At 49.4% G+C, this 23918-nt stretch overlaps 1 protein-coding gene across 2 annotated transcripts in view; it reads right to left on the bottom strand.

Annotated features, from left to right (window-relative positions):
- Positions 1 to 23918, bottom strand: part of mdy (diacylglycerol O-acyltransferase) — a 206274-nt gene that overhangs the window by 74460 nt on the left and 107896 nt on the right. For both annotated transcript variants that reach the window (XM_077648416.1, XM_077648417.1), the window contains 5 exons: positions 13891 to 13931; positions 13497 to 13582; positions 13073 to 13125; positions 12758 to 12860; positions 8774 to 8911 (listed from right to left, as the gene is read on the bottom strand). In XM_077648416.1, the coding sequence (XP_077504542.1) occupies positions 8774 to 8911; positions 12758 to 12860; positions 13073 to 13125; positions 13497 to 13582; positions 13891 to 13931 (421 nt within the window). The remainder of the gene's footprint in view (positions 1 to 8773; positions 8912 to 12757; positions 12861 to 13072; positions 13126 to 13496; positions 13583 to 13890; positions 13932 to 23918) is intronic.

Here is a 23918-nt window from a genome sequence, read left to right as displayed (position 1 = left end):
CACAATCAAACTAGGGAGCAAGGGCACCCCTCGGGGCTCCATCCTATCCCAGTTTCTGTTCAGTATAGCAATGAGAGCACTCCTTATGATTGGGGATGACCAACCGGCACTGCCAAGGCAGCTGGCCTGAACAAAGACACACCAAACTTGCATATCTCAGCAAAGTTGAGAACGTAATTACAACCATTCACTTGAGCACAGTTGCATGACCACAAAAGAAGCACAGCTATACAGTTTTCACAGAATCTTTATAGCTGAATTTGCCCTGGTCCAGTGCTCATACACAGGACCACCACCTATTTGGAGAAGTCATACTAGCTGATGGCAGGATGAGGTCAAATAGACCAATTCAAAACTGAGATAAGTAATATAGTTAGGGAAACTCACCACGAAGGAACATATTTAAACTAATGGAGTACAACCACTCATGAGCATCCAGCTGAGCACAGTCAAACAGCTACAAAGAAAAGCTACACAGCTTTTGCAACCTTTGCAGTTGAAATATTGAAAAATTTTAAAATAAATCATTATATACTGTCACACATTAACAAGGCACTGTAATTCACAGCCTTTATACAATGTTCATCTTCTAAACTGCCATTTTCCACTTACTGATAATCCATTTACATCCTTCAGTCTAGCATCTTTTCACCACTCTTTTTTTAAGCATAGGCCAACTTTAGAGCACAGTCAAGAGATCACACTACACCTTGCCTCACCTAACACTCCTGCATTCTGCACTATCCTGGGAGGGGTACAAATTACCCATAGCAAAGGTACTCATCTACATACACCGCGCCTATTTTATTTATTTTAGCTCTTTGAAATCCACTTCCCACTCTCACAATTGCAAACAAAAAGCATTCATAGTTCTTAGAATACTTCCTGCAAATATTACTACAGTTATCCCCTGCTGCTCTGGGAATCCATACCATAGTTCACTGCTTGCCTGCTTCTTCCCTGCTTTCACAGTGCAGATTGTGGTGCATTTTGATTTATCATTAATTTGTTGTTTTCACAGAACTTTTTGACTGTCATCGTAGTTATTCAGTATTAATGCACATGCATGCACTACGGGTTGGGTTGTGTTGGGTTTTATGGCACATAGGCTACTGAGGCCATCATGCGCAAAGAACAAGGTACTATAGGAAAATTCTTGTTGAATATCATAGAAATGTAAGAATCATCCCTACTGTAGAGGCCCTCAAACGTTAATATTACCCAGTGAACACTTACACAAATTTTAGAAATGGCTACTAGTAAAAGCTCTAAAGAGGGCTGGGTAATCTCAGTAGCTTTCCTTGTCTGCGCAAGGATATCGAGGCTCCCAACCAATCAAAATAAAAGCCTCAGCTTTCTTCTCAGGCATGAGAAAGTGGCTGAGGTGTACTAAAATTCAAACAAACCAATGGGTAAAAAATTTAGAGTCTCTTGAGAAATCCCGTTTCATTAAGAAAGCTAAAAACACATGATATATCAACAATTGCATCATCTCCTAAAAGCAGTGCGGGATGAAAAGGAATGCATTTATTATAAAATTGAGTAAAATACCTTTTTCTTAGTTTTTCTAGTTCCACACAAGAGAATAAAATGTGGTTAACCGTGAGTTCATCTCCGCATTCTTGGCAAACAGGTTTGCCTTGTTTTGTTAGGCCTTCTCTAAATCGAAAAAGGCCACAAGGCAGTGTTGCTTGTGTATAAATGCTTCTCGGACTGTGTTCTCTAGGCGGACTAGATGGTCGGTTGTAGAGCACGCCTTTTTAAACCCACACTGATGGATGTCAAGAAGATCACGGGATTGTAATAGAAACATTAATCTAATGTTAAGGACGCTTTCGAAAGATTTGACAAGTACGCTTGTTAGGGCTATAGGCCTGTAATTGCCAGGGGAGGTAGGTACCTTTCCTGGCTTCAACAACGGTACAATAATGGCTTATTTCCAAGCCTCCGGTATCTCTCCTGATAACCATATTTTGGTAAAAAACTTCAGAAGCGAGTCTACAGCGTGTTCGGACAGGAGGGCGAGCATTTCGTAATGGACCTCGTTTGGTCCTGGTGCAGTCTGCTTACCGGAAGAAAGTATGCTGTTAATTTCTTGTAGTGTAAATGGGCTATTACAGTCGAACCCGGATATATCGAACCCGCATATTTCGAATTATTGGCTATATCGAACACACAGATTACCCCCTTGAAAATACTATGTAAAAGTATAGGACAATTGCGTAGTATATCGAATTCCATTTTCGTTGGACATTCGATATATCGAACGGCGCGCTGCGCCGCGCCCCTGGAAGGTGCGCTTTTCCCAAAGACATTCGTGTCCGGTCCTGAGAGGTAAACTTTTCCGCAGAGTCAGTCAGCAGGCTCCTCCTCTGCGCATGCGCGGCCGTCGCCTAGCGACGGAGACGCAGAGCCTTTCCCCCGTTCTTGCGCCCCACCGGCGCGAGCTCTCTCGCTCCTCCTCTACCGCCGGCGTGTGCATTGGGCAAGGGCATTGGAGCTCATCGAAGAGAGTGCGCGGCATGGAGACGCGGCGACGTTTCCAAGCCACGCTTCCTGGGAAAAGGGAGAGAGAGAGAGTGAAGGGTCGGCACGGTCGCTCGTGGGCCAGGGGAGACGAGAGAGCCAGAGAGGGCTCAAAAAACGAACATAGCGCCTTCGACGGCATATTCCGCCGATCTTTTTCCCCGCTCTCTTCTTTCTTTTCCCTTTGTCGTTCCTTCGCAGCCCCGTTGACTGTAGCTCGAACAGGCTTCGCTCGGACTGCTCCATCTGCACATCGTGCGTGTTGTTGTGCGTACCTCTGTTTCAACGTGCCGTGTGTAGCGTGTGTGATTGCAGTCATCTGGTGAGCTATGGCATCCGCGGACATAAAAAAGAGGAAGAATCTGGACTTTGCAAGAAAGCTTGAAGTAATCCGGCGTGTCGAGAATGGAGAAAAGAAGTCCTCCGTGGCAGACGCATTCGGCATTCCGCGGAGTACTTTAAGTACGTTGTTAAAAAACAAGCAGGACATCAAGCCTAAAGCAGGTGAGGAAAGTCGCTCGGGAGCGTGTCGTGTGCGCCCTGCTGCTTTTGACAAAGTGGAGAAGGCACTCTACACGTGGTTTCTTGAAATCCGAGCGAAAAATATTCCCGTGGATGGCCCGACCTTAATTGAAAAGGCCAAATGGTTTGCTACGGCTCTTGGCGAAGAGAACTTTTGCGGTGGCACTGGATGGCTGCAACGGTTTAAAAACCGCCACGGCATTGTAGGAAAGGCCATTTCAGGTGAAAGTGGGGCTGTCAGCAGCCAGGAGATGCAGCAGTGGCTTTCTGAGGAGTGGCCGAAGATCACCGAGAAGTTTTCGCCTGCAGAAATCTTTAATGCAGACGAAACTGGTCTCTTTTGGCAAATGTTGCCGAATAAGACACTCGCTCTTCGTGGAATCACATGCCACGGTGGTAAAATGAGCAAAGTGCGTGTGTCGGTGCTGCTTGCAGCCAACATGGACGGCTCGTGCAAGCTACGGCCATTCGTGATCGGGAAGAGCAAGTCACCGCGCTGCTTCAAGAACTGTAAACAGCTTCCCATCCGCTACGGCTGTAATAGGAAGGCCTGGATGACACGTCAACTTTTTGTTGAATGGCTGCAGGCTTGGGACGCTGAGTTGGGCAAGTCGGGCCGCCAAGTTTGCCTTCTGGTAGACAACTGTTCGGCCCATCAAACAACTTGCAAGCTGCAGCACATCGAATTGAAGTTTCTCCCGCCGAACACCACAGCGAGACTGCAGCCCCTCGACCAGGGTATCATAAAGGCATTCAAGGTAGGCTATCGGAAGCGACTTATTCAACGGCTCCTCATAAACCTCCGCATGGGAACCGATCTCAAGATTGACCTGCTTGGCGCGATCCAGATGATTACCGGCGCTTGGGGCGACGTGAAGCAGGCCACAGTAGCCAACTGTTTTGGCAAGGCAGGCCTTGAAGTGGCCAGAGATGAATGTCCGGAAGCTTTAGATAACGATGAGTGCTTGGAGGACGCGTTCCGCGACTTGTCCAATTTTTCCGGCACCGTCCCGCCCGAAGTTACTGTTGATGATTTCATTAACGCTGACAGCGAAGTTCAAGCAGTAGCCGACCTCGCTGATGAGGACATTGTGGCCGGAATAGCTGGCGTTCAAGACAGCGATTCCAGCGACAACGAGGGCAATTGTGTTTTCGAAGAAACGCGTCCGTGCACAGCCACTGAACTGGCGTCGGCGTTCAGCCCGATTCGGCGCTGTTGCGGCGAAATGGAAGGCACTGGGCTCTCGCACCTAGACAGTCTCGAGAAGATTGAAACTAGTGTTTTAAACTTCATTTCCCAGAAAAAAAAAGCAGCCCAAAATTAGTGATTTTTTTTCCGTGAAATAAAGCGCTTTCATATTGTGTGCACATGCTATGTGATTCGCGGCTGTTCCAATTGGTAAGCCACAATTTTTTATGATCGCGAGTGCTTTTTTGGCCTATATCTGTATATCGAATTTTCGCTATATCGAACTATTTTCCGATCCCCGTCGAATTCGATATATCCGGGTTCGACTGTATATGCTTCGTGAGCACTGCCCTTTATCGGCAGTCTTTCTTTTTCGGCTGCGTTTTTATATTTTAAAAATGATTCTGTATAGTTAGAGGAACTAGATACAGTGGAAAAATGTTCGCCTAATATGTCTGCTTGTTCTTTTAAATTTGTCTGTACACCAGGGGCGGTCAGAAGAGGAACTGTGAATGGAGAGTAGCGACCATCCATTTTGTGTACTGCCTCCCACAATTTTTTCGAAGAGACTTGGCTGTTTATCGAGGAAATGAAACACTGCCAGGATGATTTTTCGGCATTTCGACGTATGTACCGTGCTTTTGCTCTTGCTTTTTTAAAGTTTATAAGGTTCTCCTGTGTGGGGTATCGGCGAAATATACCCCAAGCTTTATTTTGTTGTTTTTTTGCTTCTTTGCAATCTCATGTCCACCACATTTTACGGTTGCGTTGTACTATTCCTGAAGATTGGGAGATAGCCAAGTTTGCGGCAGAAAGAATGCAATTTGTGAACTTTTCATTTATTTCATTTACATTAATATTTTATAACGTAATGTTTTCTAACATGGCTGCTGTTCTAAAAAGCTGCCAGTCTGCTAAATTGAGCTTCCAACGCCGTGGTTTTGTCTGGGTGACTGATGGTGGGGATGATAGGCACATTTCAACAGGGAGATGATCGTTTCCATATGGGTTGTCTAAAACATCCCATTTAAAATCGGTAAAAACTAATGGAGAGCTAAAAGACAAATCTAAAACACTCATTTTTCCTGAACTAGGGGAGCAATAAGTAGGTTTACCGGCGTTCAATAAACAAATATTGTTGGACAGTATAAAATCCTCAATAACCTGACCTCTGCTATTGGTTTTCTCACTGCCCCAGAAACAAGAGTGTGCCTTAAAATCGCCAACTATCAAGTATGGCTTCCGTAACTATTCTAAAAGGTTCTCTAATTCATGCTGTGTTACTTCGAGATGTGGTTCGAGATATACGCTACAAAGTGTAATGGTTTTGTAACCAACCACAGTGGCTGCTACGGCTTCAAACCTAGTTTTCAGTTTGATCTCGCTAGCTGCTACTCCAGGTTGCACAATGATGCCTACGCTTCCCGAGAGTCTGCTCGCCCCCTCTCGGTCACGGCGGAAGACAGTATGCTTGTTTAGCGCCTTTGTATGCTGAGGGCCTAGATTGGTCTCCTGCACACATAAAGCAATAGGGGAAATTGTATTTAAAATGTGTTTTATGTCGTTAGTTATTTATGAGACCTCTGCAGTTCCAGTGCATTATGAAAGCCATCTTAATGTGTGTGTGTGTGCAGATAAAATTAGATTAACTTTGATTTGGCCCCGTGACTCGGAGCCTCACATTTTGTTATAGATCCAAGGACCTCCGCCGTCCGTCCTACGTGGACGGCACAGGGCTGCCCTGGGTCGTGTCCATCGCCTCAGCAGAGGCGCTGGACGGCCGTGCAGGACGCACACTGACTTTTGAGTTAGACCTCAACTTGTGGGGAGAGGTCTTAGGCCTGCTGACCCGGGGGTCTGCGCAGCATGCTTTGGGGTTGGCGGAGTAGTGTCGGCTACTCCACCAGGGGGCGCGGATGGCCTTGCCATAGGCCAACTGCGTGCAGCCAGGACAGGTGTTGAAGCCTGGTGTGATGCGCCGCGCCGCGCCCACGCATAAAATCGGCGAAGTTTGTTTTTGCAGTGAAGGAGAATCTGTTTCGGCGTATCGCCTTCTTGCTTCCTTGAAAGAAATGTTTTCAGTGGTTTTCAGAGTAATTATTTCTTTTTCTTTCTTCCAGGACGGACAAGCCCTGGAGTATGCAGCATGGTCTCCCTCACAATTTTTGCACCACAGGGCAGCAACACATTCATCTGACTGGTGGTCCTTCGACGAGCATTTCGCGCAAGTTTTGTGGCCGCGACAACTCTGTGAGCCACGGCTGAACCTCTGGCAATTGAAACATCTGCGTGGGTTGGGTATATATGGCCTTACATTTATTTTCAGGTACCCGAATTCAATGCTTTCAGGTAGTGTGCTGGTGTTGAAAGTGAAGATCATGCGTTTCGTATCTATTTTCTTGTTATCCTTCCGGATCTTTATTGGCTGAACATTTATGACATCTTGGTCAGCAAGGCCTTCAAGCATTTCTTTTTCAGAAAGGTGAACAAAATCAATTTCTGATATGATGCCTCGGAGTGTGTTCAAAGATCGGTGTGGCGTGATGGAAACAGGAATCTCCCCTATCGATACAATGTTTGCAAGTTTCGAGTGCTGGACGGTGTCACGTAGTTTGAGCAGTAAGTCGCCACTAGCCATTTTTGATACCTTGTACCCAAAGCCCAAGGTATCTGTCAGGCACTTTGCTACCAGGAAGGGGGAAATAAGTCTTGCTTGTTGTTCTTCAGCTTTGCTATTAATAACATGAAAATTTGGGAATGACACTTTTCTTTATTGAAAAAAATCTTCATCGTTCCGCCCTCTTTTTAAAGAGCGATCAGGTTGGGAATGGAGGGGAGCCATAAAAAAATTTAGTTTTTCAGTCACGGTGCCAGCCACCCAACACTGAGCCCAACAAGGGAACGGGACAGGAACTCTCATGCAAGTCCTGCCCACGCCAGCTGTACACCTCAACTATAACCAAATATATCGAAACCCAGTGTAGTTCGCCACACAAGGTTAACTCTAGCCGCCCATGAAGAAAGGAAAAAATACTGGGAAACGAGGAGGAGACAGGACAGTAGTCAGAAAGAAGATAGGAAAGTAAAAGATGGAGAGGAGGACACGGAAGCAAATTTTTTCATATATATTTTTCTGTGTATTCAGCTGTAACTGTTTTCTACGAGACAGAATAAGGGCTGCATGAAAAAAATATTTCAAATTAAGAATTATGACCAAAAAAATTGGCTACTTTATCTGCCGTGTCCCTCCTTAGCTGTAGCTGCGGTATAGTGTGGTCACATGTGGCTGGCACAGTCATGACGCCCAAGTGCGACCTCTCTGGCACTAAATACAGGTTAATTCGTTCAACTCCGAATTTCTCGGCTAAAAGGAGGGGGGGGGGGGGGGGGGGGAATGGTTCTCGCATTGAAAAAACAAAATTAACTGCGAAGGGATTCATCACTGCAGAGCTCTAAAGGAATGAAATGATCAGGAGTTTAGAATATGGTTCTGGTGAAGAAACTCAATGCAGGGCTCTTTCATTCAACATGAGTGTCCCTCGCAGGGTTTTCCTTTGTATTTTTCGCACAGCTTTCCCTTGCTTTTCATTCTGATGGGCTTGCACAAACGAACCAGCACCTGGGCATTACAGGTTCATGACTAGTTTTGGGTTGCTGCAGGTACAAGAAATAAGCTGAACATCGGTGGGGTTGGATTAGGAAGAATTAGGTATTAATAGAAAGCACCTCAGCAGCCTCCGTTTTCAGTGGTATTCAAGAGGTGCCCATGACCAAGGACCTAATTAAGCAACAACAATGAAAGTGTTTTTCAACAATCCGGCGAGGAACCACCGGCTTAAAATAGACGTACTGCAAGAAGTGAGCAAAGTACAGCCGTTTCGGCCAAGCAATGACTAAGTTAGGAACATAAGGTTCGGAACGGTTTAGCGTACCTGGCACGCAACCAAGAATTCTGGAAATGGAGATATATAACCAATGCTTTATGAAAAGAGGCTGCACGACAAGGCCGTGCGAGCCGCATGCAGTCAGCGGACTGTGTACTTGAGAGCACCGACCCAGATGGATGGCGCAACATTCACGCTATGTTGCAGTGCTGTTGGTCTATTGCACGATGCTTTGAACTCGGGTTATTGGACACCACTCATGCGTGCACAGCCCTCACATGGTTTTACTAGAGAGTTCAGAAATTAGTTTGATTTTGTGGTTTTTTATGTAGCAATCACCCAAATATATATAAATCGAATAACTTAACCTGCGAATAAATTCAATAATATTGCACCTCTGGAGGAATCATGAATGTCCAAATGCTACAAGGTATCAACTTTCACCACATGCTTTTTCATGCTCTGGTCGCTACAGGGTTAAGACGCCGTTGTCTGTGAGTCAGCAAAATACACTATGAAAAAAAGACTTTGTTAAGCGACTGGAAAGCGGTCTGTTCAGAATAAAAAATCAACCACGCTTTTTTTTGCACGTGCAAGTGCACATGCAGGACGAAGATAAAAAGTGGCAGGCGAGGTGAAAAGGGGGACTAACGGTCGGTTCCCGATGATGACCTCCGTCGGTGGTGTTTGCGCGACGCTCTTTGTTGTCGGCACCACAGATTGACCATGTGGTAGGAGACCAGCTTCAGAAACAGCACAGTCACGCATCCCAGAGCCAGCGATGATGCCACTGAAACAAGATCCAATGACAAGAGTGCAAGTTTCAGAAGGCGCAAAATTTTCACGGGCTGGTTTATGGCCGCACATGATGTATAAAACAAATGGCACTATATCTGCCCAACACAAAGCATGTACTATCGGGATAAACTGAAACGCAAGCGGGAACTAAACTACAATACCTCTTTATTGTCATTACTCGATTTCGTGATGCAACGCGATCCACGGTGAGTCACTTCATCATGGGATCATCACGCATTGAGCATCATGTACAAAGACCAAAGCCTGAATTGCGCCCGCTGCGTAGGTGGACACAGAAACGTGAAAGAGCATGTTTGTTTTGGCTTCGTACAAATGAAAGAAATAAAAACTAGTGCAGGTGGTTTAGACTGCCGAAGCAAACATAACGATCGAGCGAACTCATAAAAGGAACACACGCAGGAAACTGACTGTCTAGGTGAATGTAGATGGGTTATGTATTACTAACTGTGGTATGCCACCGTCACATTTAACCGAGCATGTGTAATGTTACAGAGCTCTTATGCTAGACGCGCACAGTGTATTAACACCTCCACTAGCGAGAAAAAGTCTAACATTATTACCAGCACATGAAAGGCAGTAGGCAACAGAACACTCAAGCTAAGTCTTCAGGAGAACTACATGGCCAGAACATGTTTGTGTTAAGTGTGACTGTGGCTGTACATGCAGCATTAGAACATTACTAATAACTACACAACGTAATAATAGTTTTGGAAGCATGAATCCTTCACCTTTTTTTTTTTTTGAGCGCCAGACAACTCCAACAACATTCGCTGGTAGGTGCGTTGAGATACAAGCCAACTACAATCGCTTCCTATAGCCACTGAACCCGGCAGTGGAATGAAGGTCATGATCCTCAATTGAAGGATTTTCGCGGAAACCTTCCAGCTGCGAAAATACATTTACAGCTTCCACTTTCTGTCAACGTTTCCAACCTGCGTCCCAAATTTTTAAAAATTTACGTGAGATGGCTGCGTCAAGTACCATATCAATGTCATGTGATGCTGAAAGTTTAATAATACATTTTCGTTTCTACGGACATTAATAACTTCAATCGGGCTCCACCGCTCCTGCTGGACTGTATACCGAATTTACTGTAGATCACCTTCCAAGAAACCACTTACAACGAGTCTACGAAGCCGTTCTGCGGCTTGAATGCCTAGTACTGAAAACGATGGGCCTCTTCAATTATCCGCCTCCGGCTGCCCGCGGGCTGCCTGCGGCATAGAGTTTCTTACTATTAACTAGAGGGAAAGCTGGCGGCGCTGCACCTCAGCCACCATAGGAGCTTAAAGCATCATGGGCCGGTGAGCTACTTGGTGCGGGACAGGTGGATTTTTCGGGAACACAGAGTGGCGTTACTGATATGCCCCATTCCATCCATGGCGCGCCCCGCGGCAGACGACTTTATCGCAAATGTAGTGCACAAAAGCCACAGTAGCGAAAACGCAACAGCATACAGCGCCAATAAAAGGTTTCTCTTTTCCGAAGCACCATCAAAAAGCCTCTTAAAATGTTTAAGCTACAACATTTTTTTGTAAAACATATTTCATTATTTTTTGGCAAAAAGTTGTGGTTCTGCAGTCGCGCGCGGTAGCTCTCCATCCCATTATGCTTAGAGCACCCATGCTGACTGAGGTGGTCTGAAGGAAGCTTCATGCAAACTCTTATCGATGGGGCACCAGCTTTCCCTTTCGGGAATAATAAGAAACTATGGCCTGCGGGCTGCCAAAGCGCGGAGCCAGGCGTTCGATTTTCTTGTGCTGCTCCGCGCACTTCGGTGGCTGCCCAGAACGCGTTCGTTTTTTTCTGGCTGGGCGGTTTCGGGCTGCCAGAAGGCAGCCAGACCACGGTGTAACATGAACCAGACTCGCCGGGACGATTTTTTGCTGGCAGCACTCAGGACAACTAGCAGACAATGGAGAGGTGGTATGGTAGCGGGCAGTGCACGCAGCCAGACTAGAAGGACTGCACGGTTTTTCAATCATGCGATGTTTTGCGCGATGCCGGCGCTTGTTTCTACTAGGCCACGGTGCATATAGTCTGTCACCTGCAATGGCACCTTTTGTGGTAGTTCTCGTTGCTTAGCTATTTGTTTTACGGACGTGTGTGTGATCGCAGTTCGATCATCTCACCACCTAGTAAGTACAAGTGCTTGCTTCATATTACGATCGCGTAGTTCTGATACACAAAATATTTCGGCTGTTAATTCTGCGCCCCCGGCTAATATATTGCGATGGTGTTCGAGGGCTTTCACAAGAGCGGCCGCAGTTTCCAGCCCCGAGTATGCTCTCAGAGGCGCGCATATGCATGTGCTGAACGTGCTTGGTGAGGTGTTAGTTGAGCACGATACAAGAGCGTATATGGTCTTTATTGCGTTCTGCGCAATGGAAAGGCGGATATGGTTTGAGAAACGCTTGATTGAAACATGTCCTTTATTAAAAGCCCTCACGAGCACACTGCTCGAGGCATCTCTGCAGGCATATATGTGGCCACACAGTTCACTTAGGGCAGCCAATTGAGTCGAGTGCTGATTCTGTCGTCGCCAACTGTCATACAGCTTGATGCTCAAGCCTTCTGGCACAAATGCTTAAAATGTCTGAGAAGAACCATACGCATGCATCTGCATCTGCTCGCGTTTGGCTCATTAAAGATCGAGATAAAAAGAATTTCCCAGCGTGGATCATCATGCAAGCACACACTTGAGGCGCCGACACGCAAGGCCGGATTGTAGCGCCTTTCATTCGAAAGCCAGTCCTCTGCGATAAAGCTGTAGCATTACAGATACGATGCACAGCTAAACTTGTACAGCATACACCCGCTTGTTCTAGATGAATGTTCAATCAGCTGATCGCTTTTGTAGAGATCTTGTGTGCATTCCTTGCCGGCAGCATAAGCCGCGGTGGCCGACAGACTACAACTGAACGGAACATATCCCGATTCCTTTCTATTTACAGCCCTCAGGAGTTCATGAACATAGAAATCGCAACGACCACAGCACAGTCAATCACCATACAGGGTCGATCATCTGCGGTCATACCAGTATGTCATAAACAAACACACGATAATCAGAGAGTACGGCATGTCACTTGATGAGCAACACACGGGCAGCTTTTCCCTCCGATATGGTGTCGATTGAAATATGTTAGATTGTGATTGCTCATCGCATGCTTTTGAAGAAGCTTACACAGCACACTGTGCACCGAAGGCACACGCTCGCATTGTCGTCAATGTATACGGGTGCAAGAACAATCAGCAGTTTGTTCTGCAGTCTGTGGCAGCCCTCAATAATATCAGGTAGCTGTTTTCGAACTCAAGCAGCCTATTTCTGCCGTAGGCGCACGCAGCAACGAGGCACAGCAAAACGCAAGGATACAGAGCGCATCTGCCCTCTGTGATCTATGACTGGCCTGCCACCGTGATTGCTAGAAGGCTGGTTCCGGTGGCCGTCAGCCCATGTGATGTGACCATGACGCACTTTCCTGTCAGGGACGAACCAGACGAACTTTCGGGCAGCCTGCTGGCTGCCCGAGCGCGGTAAATCGATGAGGCCCATTGAATAGCCAGGAATCTTATCCGAATGCAAAGCCCAAGGCGTAAGGTTTCTCTACAGAGATGGAGGGATGGGCATATCTGTCCATATATCTACAGAGATTCCTCGGGCTATTTAACCCGGGGCGCTGAAGAAGCGTCTGAGCCTTAATGTGCGCTGGCCTCCTTCTAGAGATTCCCATAACATGCTTAGCTGTACGTATGACGGCGTGTATTGCATCAAGGAATACATTACAAACAAAAATGCAAGCAGCGCATGAATGCTTACCGGGGTTGCAGTCCCACACGAAGACCACCACGGGCGGAATAAGGAGAATAGAAGAGAAATTCAGCACCTGCACATTTCTGGCCACATTGTCAGACACTCGGCCCTGTGAACGCAAGCCACGGGAACAGAAGAGTCAAATGTCCGCAAAAACAACACTGCCACAAAGAACAGTCGGGCACCTTTGAACGTAAGAGGGCAGCCACAAAATATTCTATACGGCCTTAGCAATGTACAACAACCGCTGCACAAGAAATTCTGATGGGATGTGAAAAAAAAAACACGATTGTATGACACCAATTTATAGGAGAATCTTACCGCAGCCAAGAGCTTCTCGGTGAACAAAGAGCACAGTATGCACACGTTCAGTCCTGAAATAAGACATGAAGATTGAACAGCATCCGACATACTTTCACTACTCTTAGCATGTACCCTCAGTTGCCTGCAAGTCAGACCCCCATTACAAGGGCATCACAGAGGGAAGAATGCAATGCCTTCAGAAGATACCTCTGCGGAGATGTGTGCTGCACACGCTCATTTTTGGGGCCCGCAGTTATTTCGAAAGCAATTCAATACAATGACCAAAAGTGCCGTAAATGCGGTTGAAATTTTATTTACACGCAACAGTGTAAGTAAGGTAAAAATGGTCATACCAATTATGTGTAATTGGGTGGTGAAGAACAAAGATGAAAAATCTTCAGCGAATATATGAGGGAAAAATGAAGGGCTCAGGAATACTTACCCAGTGTAACGTAGACCGGCGGCCATATTCGGGGATCCAGTAACAGATACCGCACCCATTTCCCGGGGTCAACTAGGATCCCATACCTGGAGAAGTGACAGGTGGAAGAAAGTGACACGACTGGTCTTCCAGACGTACAAGGTTAAAAGGTTTCAAGGCTCGAACATAAAAAAAAAAGCGGAACGCCAGCTAACAGCGCCAGCCAATACGCAGAAACGAGTATAGGGCATCACCCATCATCACTCTCTGGCGATACTGCCAAACAAGGAGAGCGAAAATTCTGCGGCTGAGGTCCAAGAACCTACACCCCATTTTCTGCCCTTGCCTGTATACTCCTGGTCAGACGGAGGTGTGCACAGATTTGAAATGGAGGGGAGCGGTAGCGCATACTCACTTGAGAAGATTCTCCAAGGCCACTCTGCTATTGGATAATACCTGCGACCAGAAGAGAAAAGTTCACTGAGCAATGCGATATGGAGATGGCGGCATGATGCTGAGCTGAAAGCGAATACAGAATCAGTCCAAGCCATCCAGGGACTACACGGTAAATCTAAGGCCAGGTTCTCGCCAGCCAGAATATTACTTGTCAGCTAGACACCGCATAAAGAATCCCTGCAGCCTGCCGCGCAATAACAATGGTGCCCTGCGCCGCTTCCTGTGTAATGAAAAACCCAGTGGCCCACGATGCCATGGCAGCGAGGCAATGCAGAAATCCAGCACCTTGATCATATCAAGCAGAAATACGATAAAAACAGTGAGAACAACTGTCAAGATGACAGCGATTGAGGCATTCCGGTGTGCATGGCTCGACCCCTCTCATGATGAACAAATGCCGCAATGTTTGCAAAGCAAACTCAACCTTTACCTATGTGCCGAATCATCATAGTGTAGAACTATGCTTGTAGTAAACGCACGTACATACTCATCACGAGAATGAACCTGACTTATAATTAGTTAATTGAGAAAGCGACACTTTTTATTGTGCAGGTGTGCTAGACAACATTAATTGGAAAGGCTTAGTTTATTTCTAACGAACAGTTCTTTTGGCACTGCCGCATACGACATGCCGAGGCTAAATTCTTCCCACTCTATTGAGGTAACTCTAGATGCTGGCGCCGTCAAATGCAGCATAGTTTTCACTCTCTGTACACTTAATCGTTTTTCTTTTTCTTTTTGCATTGTTCTTTTATCCCCATACCAACAGCTAGTACCTCTAGTACCGCTAGTAACCGAAAACCTCATCTGCTACAGTCCTGAGATATACGCATGTGCACAAACTCCCTCAGCATGCAGCGGACGCAGCTGCACAGGCGAATTTATTTTTAACGATGCATGTGACCGTACACTGTTAGTAAAAAAAGCTTCACACGTGCTCAAGGGGAGTCACAGAATGGTTTCCAAGAATCGTCGCCTGCAAAGAAAATCTTTCTAGTGCTTGCAATTCAGAGGCAGAAAAGGCATTTTGCCAGAGAACGATAGCGCTGTCCCCTATCTCGTCGGGCTACTTGCTCTACCGACCTTGACCTAGAATATCATGCGCCTGCTTTGCAAAAGGTCGCGGCACAGTAAAGAGTGCGAGAGCTTCCCTCGCTGCAGGCAATAATACTGTAACAGCCTACCAGCGTAACTCAAGGATCCATGGCGCGGGTGTCAAGAGCCAGGAGACAACCATGTCATTCAAATCAGTTTTTTTTTTCTTGTTAGTCATCGTCTGTCAGGTTGGTATAAGACTTAGAAAAACAACGGATGAGTGTTTGAGAGCAGTCAACAGCTGTCGAGACTAACTCGCGGGTACAAGTGCGCTCTTCCACCCTGAAATGTAATCCAAGGGTCTTCACAAAGAGTTTAAAGCCTGATTTCATGCCCCCTCATGAGTCTTAACCATATGCGGCCAGCTTTGCATATCACCATGGTAACGCTACGGGCGTCGCCAGAACAGAGACTGCTGCTGCCCGTGGCGACCGCATTTTGATGCAGGCGGAATGCAAAATACGCCCGTGCACTATGCGATTTCAGAGCAATTAAAGAACCCCGGATGGTCGAAATTACACCGCAGCCCTTCACCGCCATGTCTCTCATAGCGGTGGAGCTTTGGCACATAAAACCCCACACACGTTACACCTGAAATAAATAAAACAAAAGGGAACAAAATTCAGTGTCACAAGTAACAAACCACTGAACAAACCATAACTACTGAGCCCTTTAATATCTTTTCAAGTGCAATGAAGTAAATCTGGTTACCTGGTGCGAACTAGGTGTTCTCTTTCATATTGCTCGTGCGACTTAATTACAAGCAAATAGAAAGGATAAAAGAACTAAAGACTGAGCGGTGGGGGGGAAATGTTGTCCAGTTCAGACCCAAAAGTTCAGCCGGAGCTGACCTAGAGTGCCTGAAATATCCAATAGACTCCTGGAACAGAGAGACCGACCGCTAATTTTAGTTCGAATTAAAATGTTTTTAATCATCATAATCATTGTGATGTGACATTTCGTACTGTCAAAAACAAAGCGTCTATAGTGAATACCTTTTCAAAAATACTCAATGCTTAAAGAGTCATGTGACACAGCAATTCACGTATGAACCGACATTGGTATACCAACTCCGAGAAATATGCATAATCGCAACACGGGGCATTGCGAGATTTCACGCCACATTGAGTCTGCGTGCACCAGCTTCAGCTGTAAGGTCGAGTGGTGCACAGCAACCGCGGAAATACAGACTAAAGGTCAAGTCCCGGCGAGAGACTGCAAGGACGAACAGTTCACGGCAAAATAGTCAAGTTCGCCTCGCACCGCACACTTGGGACTATAGGATAAAAAGAATGAACATCTTCATTTGTATGCTGAAATAAAGGTGCTGACTCCAGACCGGTGCTAATTGTTAACAAAATTCGCTGAGCACACATGACGATGGGCACATTTCAAGAGCAAATTGTTTCATGCATGGCCCCTGTGAAGACAGGGTTTATTATGGCATGAGTATATCGTGATAGGCATAGTGGTTCCATACCCACAGGGAGGAGGCGGATTATGTAATGGTCTTATTCAAATACCAATTATTCTAGAAAAATTCTTACAAAAAGTTCCTCACTAACACTTGTTAGGGGGCATCTCATTAGGGATATATAAGCATGAGCCCGCGCTATGAAGAAGTAGAGATCAGGCGAGTGTACCAGCGTGGCATGTACTTCCAGAGATTGTAATGCGTATTCTCTCTATCTTGTGGTTACTTGCTCCTTTTAGATGGTCGATGGGAGCTGTTTGCAGCAATGATTGGCGGATTAGATCTGCTCCTGGACTGTTCCACGTTTCAGCGAAGTAGCATATAAAATAACTTCGTGGATGTTTACATTACATGTAACAGAGCATCATTGCGGTGCCGTCTGGTGTTTCGTACTTTCGCTGGTGAAATTATGTCTGAAATACACCAACTAGCCCACATGGTTACCTTGTTGCATTCTCGACAGTTTTTATTTTTTTGCCATAACACTAGTTTGAGTGCATCATAAACCATTCAGAAATCCATCACGAATTCAGCATGTATGCAAAAGAAATTAATGAGAATCTCAACAGGAAAAAAACACATCACATCTTAATCAGAAAATCAGTGGCCAATATTAATCATCAATGCATCAGAAACTCAATCCAGAAGCCATCAGAAATACCTGATGAGTGTGATGCCTGAAAGTGTGATCACAAATTTCCTTAAGAATTCATTATGTATATTGCTCCATGCACTCGCTGGATTGAATCTGACGATCTGCCAGAGGGGGGAATTAAGTTTTGGGTCCTCATTTTTTCGGGTGTGCAATCACTACCGGTAGTGACTGAAAAAAGACAATCAGCAAAAATCCTGTATGACGTTTCTCGCGACACCGTCGTTGAATCCAGCACCTTGGACACTAAAGCTTCCTGTCACGTAAAAAAAGGCAGAAGAACTGTTTTGAAATTCAGTTCTTTTTAAAGAAAGCAATTATGTAGTTATGATCTGTGGAAACCTGTGTCGCCCCCCTCTATTTCAACGCGGCGGACCATCTCCATCAGTGTGCATCAGGACAGCTCCGGCTGGGCAAAGAGGGAAGTCACCCTCATGGGAGAAAGGGAACAGCGACGAAAGTGCCACCTCGTAGGTTATGCGAAATTCTGTGGGACCGGGCAGAGTCGCTTCGGGCCTACCGCAGGATCGATGCCACCTGGCGCCGACAGGAGAACCGACGGACAAGAGAGCTGGGCAGGCATCTGCCGCTCTCTCCAGACCACTCGGCAGTCATCCAGGGCCTGGAGCCAGTTCCACTCTCTCCTGCAGGTGGTCACCAGCCGTCACCCTGTTCTGGGTGCAGCCATCGCCTGGGGCGTGTCCTACCAGGCCCTGGCTGAGCAGCTGGCAGACCACTTCTCCATGGCGAGCCTTGCATGTCCCATCCTTGCACTGGGCCCCCCTGCCCAGCCCTCTCGCGGACGACCCCCCCCCCCCTTCCGGCACGCCTAGCCAGTTCTTTCGCAGCCCTGTGTGATGCTCCCATCGCCCCCCACAAGCTCCACCGAGCCCTCCACCGCTCTAAGCGGAAGAGCACTCCTGGGGCTGATGGGCTTACTTTGCAGATGCTGCGAAACCTGGATGCCCCTGAGCAGGCCCGCCTCCTGAATGTCAACAGCATCTGGAACAGCGGGATCTTGCCGGAGAGCTGGTCCACGGCCATTGAGGTCCCGATCCGGAAGGCGAGGAAACCCCCCAGGGCTCTTTCCTCCTACCAGCCTGTCTCGCTGACCTCGACGGCCTGCAAATCGATGGAGTTCGTGGCCCTTCAACGCCTCTCCTGGATGGCCAGCGCCTGCGGCTTCCTCTCCGAGTACCAGACGGGCTCCTGCAGGCACCGCTGCACGGCAGACTATCGCCGATGTGGTCTCCTGCCTGGAGGAGGCCAAGCAGCAATTGGACGTCGCCCTTCTGGTCCTCCTGGACGTCCAGGCAGCTTTCGACAGCCTGCCCCACTCCACCATCAAGCAGGCCCTGGACGAACTTGGAGTGACTGGGCGGTTACGTCACTTCGTAACTGCGTTTCTTTCCAACCGTCTCATGCAGGTTCGGGTTGGGGGCACCCTGAGCTCTCCGCGCCCCATCTCCACCGGGGTTCCTCAGGGCTCAGTACTTAGCCCCTTCTCTTCAACCTGGTCATGGCCGGCCTCCCGACCGCCATCCAGGGTCGTCGCCACAGGGTATTCTGCTCTGTGTACGCAGACGACGTTGCCCTCTGGGTCCGGGCCTCCCGGAGGCACATCACCTCTGCCAGGCAGGCCCTCCAGCGAGCCCTCGACGAGGTGCACATTTCCTGACGTCCAGGGGCCTGGTGCTCTCTGCCACCAAGTCGGAGGCCCTCTTCGTCCATCCGCAGGGTTCACGTGCCACATCGAGAATCCGTACCCTGCGGATTGACGGCACCAACCTCCCCTGGAGGCAGCAAGTGAGGTACCTCGGGCTCACCATCGACCATCACCTCACTTGGATACCAGCGGACAAGCCCCTCCTGCTCCGCCTGGACCTCGTCGGCCGAGTAGCCGAACGCCTCCTGGCACGTGGGAATGGCTGTTCATTTACCTTGGCCATCCGGCTGTTCGAGGCAGCTGGGACATCAGCAGTGCTCTATGCCCTTCCCCTGGTGACTCTCAGGACCACCCAACTCCACCGCCTCAAGACCTCTCGGCGGAAATGGATCCGCCATCTCTTGGGAGCCCCACGGAGCTCCCAGATCCCAGTCACCCTAGTCGAGGCGGGGGTGCTCCCACTGAATCTCCTTCTCTTGCAGACAGGCCTCACACAGACGGACCGGCTCCACCAAGTTCCTGACGGCAGAGCCTTCCGTGCACGCCTCTCGGGACACCCCCACTACAGGATGGACAAGCGCTCTGCTGCCTACATGGAGTCCCTGGGCCCTCCCGCAAGCCATCCTGCCCTCCCCCCACCACCTACGCGTCCTCCCCTGCAGGTTTCCCTGGACTTCGGAGGCACATCCAAGCGCCACACACCAGCTGCGGCCCTCAATCAGACCGCTGCTGCCTTCCTGGATAAGATGAAAGGGTCCACCCTCCTCTTCACCGATGGCTCGGTGCTGCCAGCCACAGGACAGGCGGCAGCGGCACTCGTGGCTCCGCAGCTGAACGTGACAAGGACCTGGAGGCTGCTCTTCCTAGGCAGTTCCACTGTGGCTGAGCTGACAGGACTCCACACGGCAGCGGACCTGATTGCGACCATCCCACCTGGTCCAGTCGCAGTCCTCTGACTCCCGGCCAGCCCTCCAGCTGGGCCCCATGGCAACGTGGCCTCTACCTCCCTGCCGAGGGCCCGCCTGCAGACCCTGGAGGATGGGGGCCACAAGATCTCACTGCATTTGGTGCCGGGCCACTCCGGCATTGAAGGCAACAACCTGGCCGACACCCTGGCCAATTCTGCCCACACCGATGGGTCCCCGGCATTCTTTGCAGTGATCCAACATGACTTTGGCCGCCCCCTCCTCATGCAGAAGGTACGGGCCCTTCACCCTGACCGGAGGATCGCGGCCTACCAGCACTTCCGCCGGCTCTCAGACCAGCTGCCCAGGCGGGACCGAGCCCTCCTACGCTTGCGCATAGGCTGCACGTGGACACCCTCCAGGTTGTACGCCTGTGACAGGGCCCCCTCTCCTGCCTGTCCCTCCTGCGGGGACGCTCGGCCACCTCCTGCTGGCGTGCCCGACCCATCACCCCCCAGGCGACGACTCGAATCGGGATACCGGGCACTCGGTCTCCCGTCTACCACGGAGCACAACCTCCTCTTCCCAGCATGCAGCCAGCTCCTGGTGCATCTGGTCCTCCTCTCCTTCCTAGAGGAGACTGGCCTGAGCATCCTCCTCTAGACCTTCGCCCCGTCGAGTACGAGGCGACGAATCTGAGTGGACCTAAGCTCATTCCCCCCGCCTGGTGCTTGCACACACTCCCAGTGCACCGAGGCTCCTTTCCCTCTCTCCTAGTGCACCGAGGCTCCTCTCCCCCCCGCCCGGTGCTTGCACACACTCCCAGTGCACCGAGGCTCCTTTCCTCCCCCACGCAGTGCTTGCACACACTCTTAGTGCACCGAGGCTCCTCTCCCCACCGCCCGGTGCTTGCACACACTCCCAGTGCACCGAGGCTCCTTCCCCCACCCAGTGCTTGCACACACTCCCAGTGCACCGAGGCTCCTTCCCCCCCCCACGCAGTGCTTGCACACACTCCCAGTGCACCGAGGCTCCTTTCCCCCCGCCCGGTGCTTGCACACACTCCCAGTGCACCGAGGCTCCTTTCCCCCCGCCCGGTGCTTGCACACACTCCCAGTGCACCGAGGCTCCTTCCCCCCCACGCGGTGCTTGCACACACTCCCAGTGCACCGAGGCTCCTTTCCCCCCCGCCCGGTGCTTGCACACACTCCCAGTGCACCGAGGCTCCTTCACCCCCCCCCCCCCCCCCCACGCGGTGCTTGCACACACTCCCAGTGCACCGAGGCTCCTTCCCCCCACGCGGTGCTTGCACACGCTCCCAGTGCACCGAGGCTCAGAAGGAAAGTGTGTAACTACTGTGTTTCAAGTAAAATATCCAGTTGCAAGTTTAGCGTGTGTCCTGTCTCTTGCTCTTGCTTCGGTCCCTGTCTGTGTATCCCCCGCCAGGTGCTTGCACACACTCCCAGTGTACCGAGGCTCCTCTCCCGCCCGCCCGGTGCTTGCACACACTCCCAGTGCACGGAGGGTCCTCTAATCCCGCCCGGTGCTTGCACACTCCCAGTGCACCGAGGCTCCTTTGATGTGGCGTAGAAGGAAAGTATATAAATACTGTGTTTCAAGTAAAATATCCAGTTGCAAGTCTAGCGTGTGTCCTGTCTCTTACTCTTACTTCGGTCCCTGTCTGTGTATGCGCTAGTCAATATGTTTAACGCTCCTCTCCCCCACCCCCACCCGGTGCTTGCACACACTCCCCGTGCACCGAGGCTCCTCTTATGTTGTGTAGATAGCTGGGCCGCTCTTTGTATTAATTGCAAGTGTAATAAATAGCATATCAGTGTTAACGCACTGTCGTCCCCTCCCTTTGTTTCCCTCGAGCACGAACCCCTCCGCGGTAAGCGAGCGGGAACGCTGCATCCGCGGAGTGGGAGCGCAGGGGGGGAGGCTTTGTCCCCCCAGATTTTCCACAGATCTGCCTGGAGTTCGTGGCGTTTTCTGGAGAAAGACGCCAGCGCCGTCTTCGCGCAGTGCTACGCCACTCGATCGGCCAGCCAACCTTCGGCCCCAAGTGGCAGATGTATTTTCGGGAACTGGAGCAATGGTGAGGCGCCCCCAATAAGTGGAGGCATGCAGCGGCGCTGTGGACACCGCTGCTTCAGCCTCCGTTTCGGTACTTGTACATTTTAGATAATGTGAGATAGCACGGCCTTGCGCTGGTGCGCAATCGCTCAGAGCGGCTGAGACGTTGCGAGCTGAGCAGCTCATCGAGAGCTGGCCATAGTGGTAGCGTCCATTTTCCGTTCGGAGGCGTAGCAAAGCGATCGACTCGCTAGCTTCAGCGCCTTTCTGCAAAGCACATGTACGCGCTTTGCCTAGGCTAGGCTTTGATACGAGATGTGAAAGAGCAGTCGAGAGCCAACTAGTGCTTCTCTTAGTCGAATGGCAAAAACCTCGCGTGTCTGTTGGAAAGCCTTGCAATGATCTGTACAGGGCATCGGTTCGCTTGCCGAGAAGTTTCCGTAATGAGGCAGCAAAATTTACCTCCAGAATGGATTTTACAGGTGGCGGCTTGAAACAGAAAGCATCCCTTTCCACCGAGTCTGCACCCTACAGCACTCTGCTTGAGCTCACACCTTTTTAAGTGTGCTGCATTGAAAACACGCGCCGACTTCGCACGGCTGTACCGATAAAGGGTTCCACAGCTATGCGAATTGTCTTAGGCTCTGCAAAAAACATCACCAGGTTAGGTCCGTCGCTGCATGAACGAAGGCTTCTGTTATCCCGGCCTTGTGCCAGCCGTGGAGCAACCTAAACCAGCCTGCGCCTACTTCGACCACATTTCCCTTCCCTCTGTACTCACTCTGAGCGACCTCCAATTATCTGTTCTGCGCAATATTTGCCCCTACATTCCTGTCTGTTGTTGCCAGGAAGAAAGAAAAGGAAAATGCACAGGCCTGCTCACTGGCTCAATCCGAGCCACAATCGCTACCACGTGCAGATAGTAGGAGAGTTGAAAGATGGGATAGTAAAGACGCGCTAAAGACAAGGCCAATCCCGGAGGCAGTGCAATACCGGGCCAACCGGTGGCGGAAGTGAATTGGACCCGCAACAGATACTCTACGGGGTCCGGACATTCGTTGCTCTTGGTCCTGTCACTGTAATCTTTTGCTTCTTGGTCCCAAGCTAGGATATATCACCGACGACCCGCATTTGTTCTCTGTGCACGTTGCTTCCATCGTCTCTCCGCCAGGCCTCCAAGTCTCGGCCCAACAGGCGAATACTAAAAAAAGTTTTTATTATTTTCGTTCTTTTCTTTTTCCTTTTTTGCCGATAAGCAAGCTCAAAACGCGCCATATTTAGGGGTAAATCCGCTGAGATGGCACCATCTGTAATGCGATCACCGATCACCAGCTCACTTTGTCGCTTCTGCGCCACTAATAGTCAACAAAAGAGTAAAAAGTGCGGCACATGAAACAAGAGACAAGCGCGAGCACTCGCAGGTTTCCGCTACTTGGCGATTTAGCAGGCGCTCAAAAATGTCAGATACACTATACAGTGGCAGCGCTTCAAATAGTTTTGGCTAGTACCTTCTCTGTTCCCGCTCCCAGTTGGGACCTCAGGCGATATATCCTTGCACTCATACATGCTCTCAAGGTGGTGGTGGTGAAAGACTTATTGCCTCGAAAAAGCGCGCAGAGAGGTATGATTGGACGGATTTTTAAGGGGCCGGCCCTCACAAACACTACGTGGATCAAACATGCTCTGGTGGTGGTCGAAATTAATACGGAGCCCTTCACTACTGCGGCTCTTCCTCTCACCCGTTTCTCACTCCCACCTTCAACCCTTCTCTCACTGCGGAGTTGAGGTGCCCACCGAGGATGAGACAGTTGTTGCGTCTTTCCTTCCCTAATAATGATCATTTTCAAAGTTCTCTGAAAGTTTTTTTTTTCTGCTCAGATTGGAACTGCGACGGTCCCTGCTTAAAAATGCTCAGTGCTTAAAAATGCGCAAAGTACAGGCTCCTTCCCCCCCCTCCCCCCCCCCCTCCTCCTTGTACATCGCGATGCCGAAGGACGGGATGCTGAAAACGCCCCACTGAATCCAACGCGGTTATCGTTTCGCTAAACACGGAGTGAGTAAATCGCAGTGAAAAGACGCGAGTGCGACCCGAGGCCTGCTCAGCCGGCGCGCATCATTA

Source organism: Amblyomma americanum, chromosome 1 (genome assembly GCF_052857255.1).
Source record: "Amblyomma americanum isolate KBUSLIRL-KWMA chromosome 1, ASM5285725v1, whole genome shotgun sequence".
NCBI classification, from domain to species: Eukaryota; Metazoa; Arthropoda; class Arachnida; order Ixodida; family Ixodidae; genus Amblyomma; species Amblyomma americanum.
Note: the sequence above shows the minus strand (reverse complement) of the source record. Positions and strands in the feature narration are given on the sequence as shown.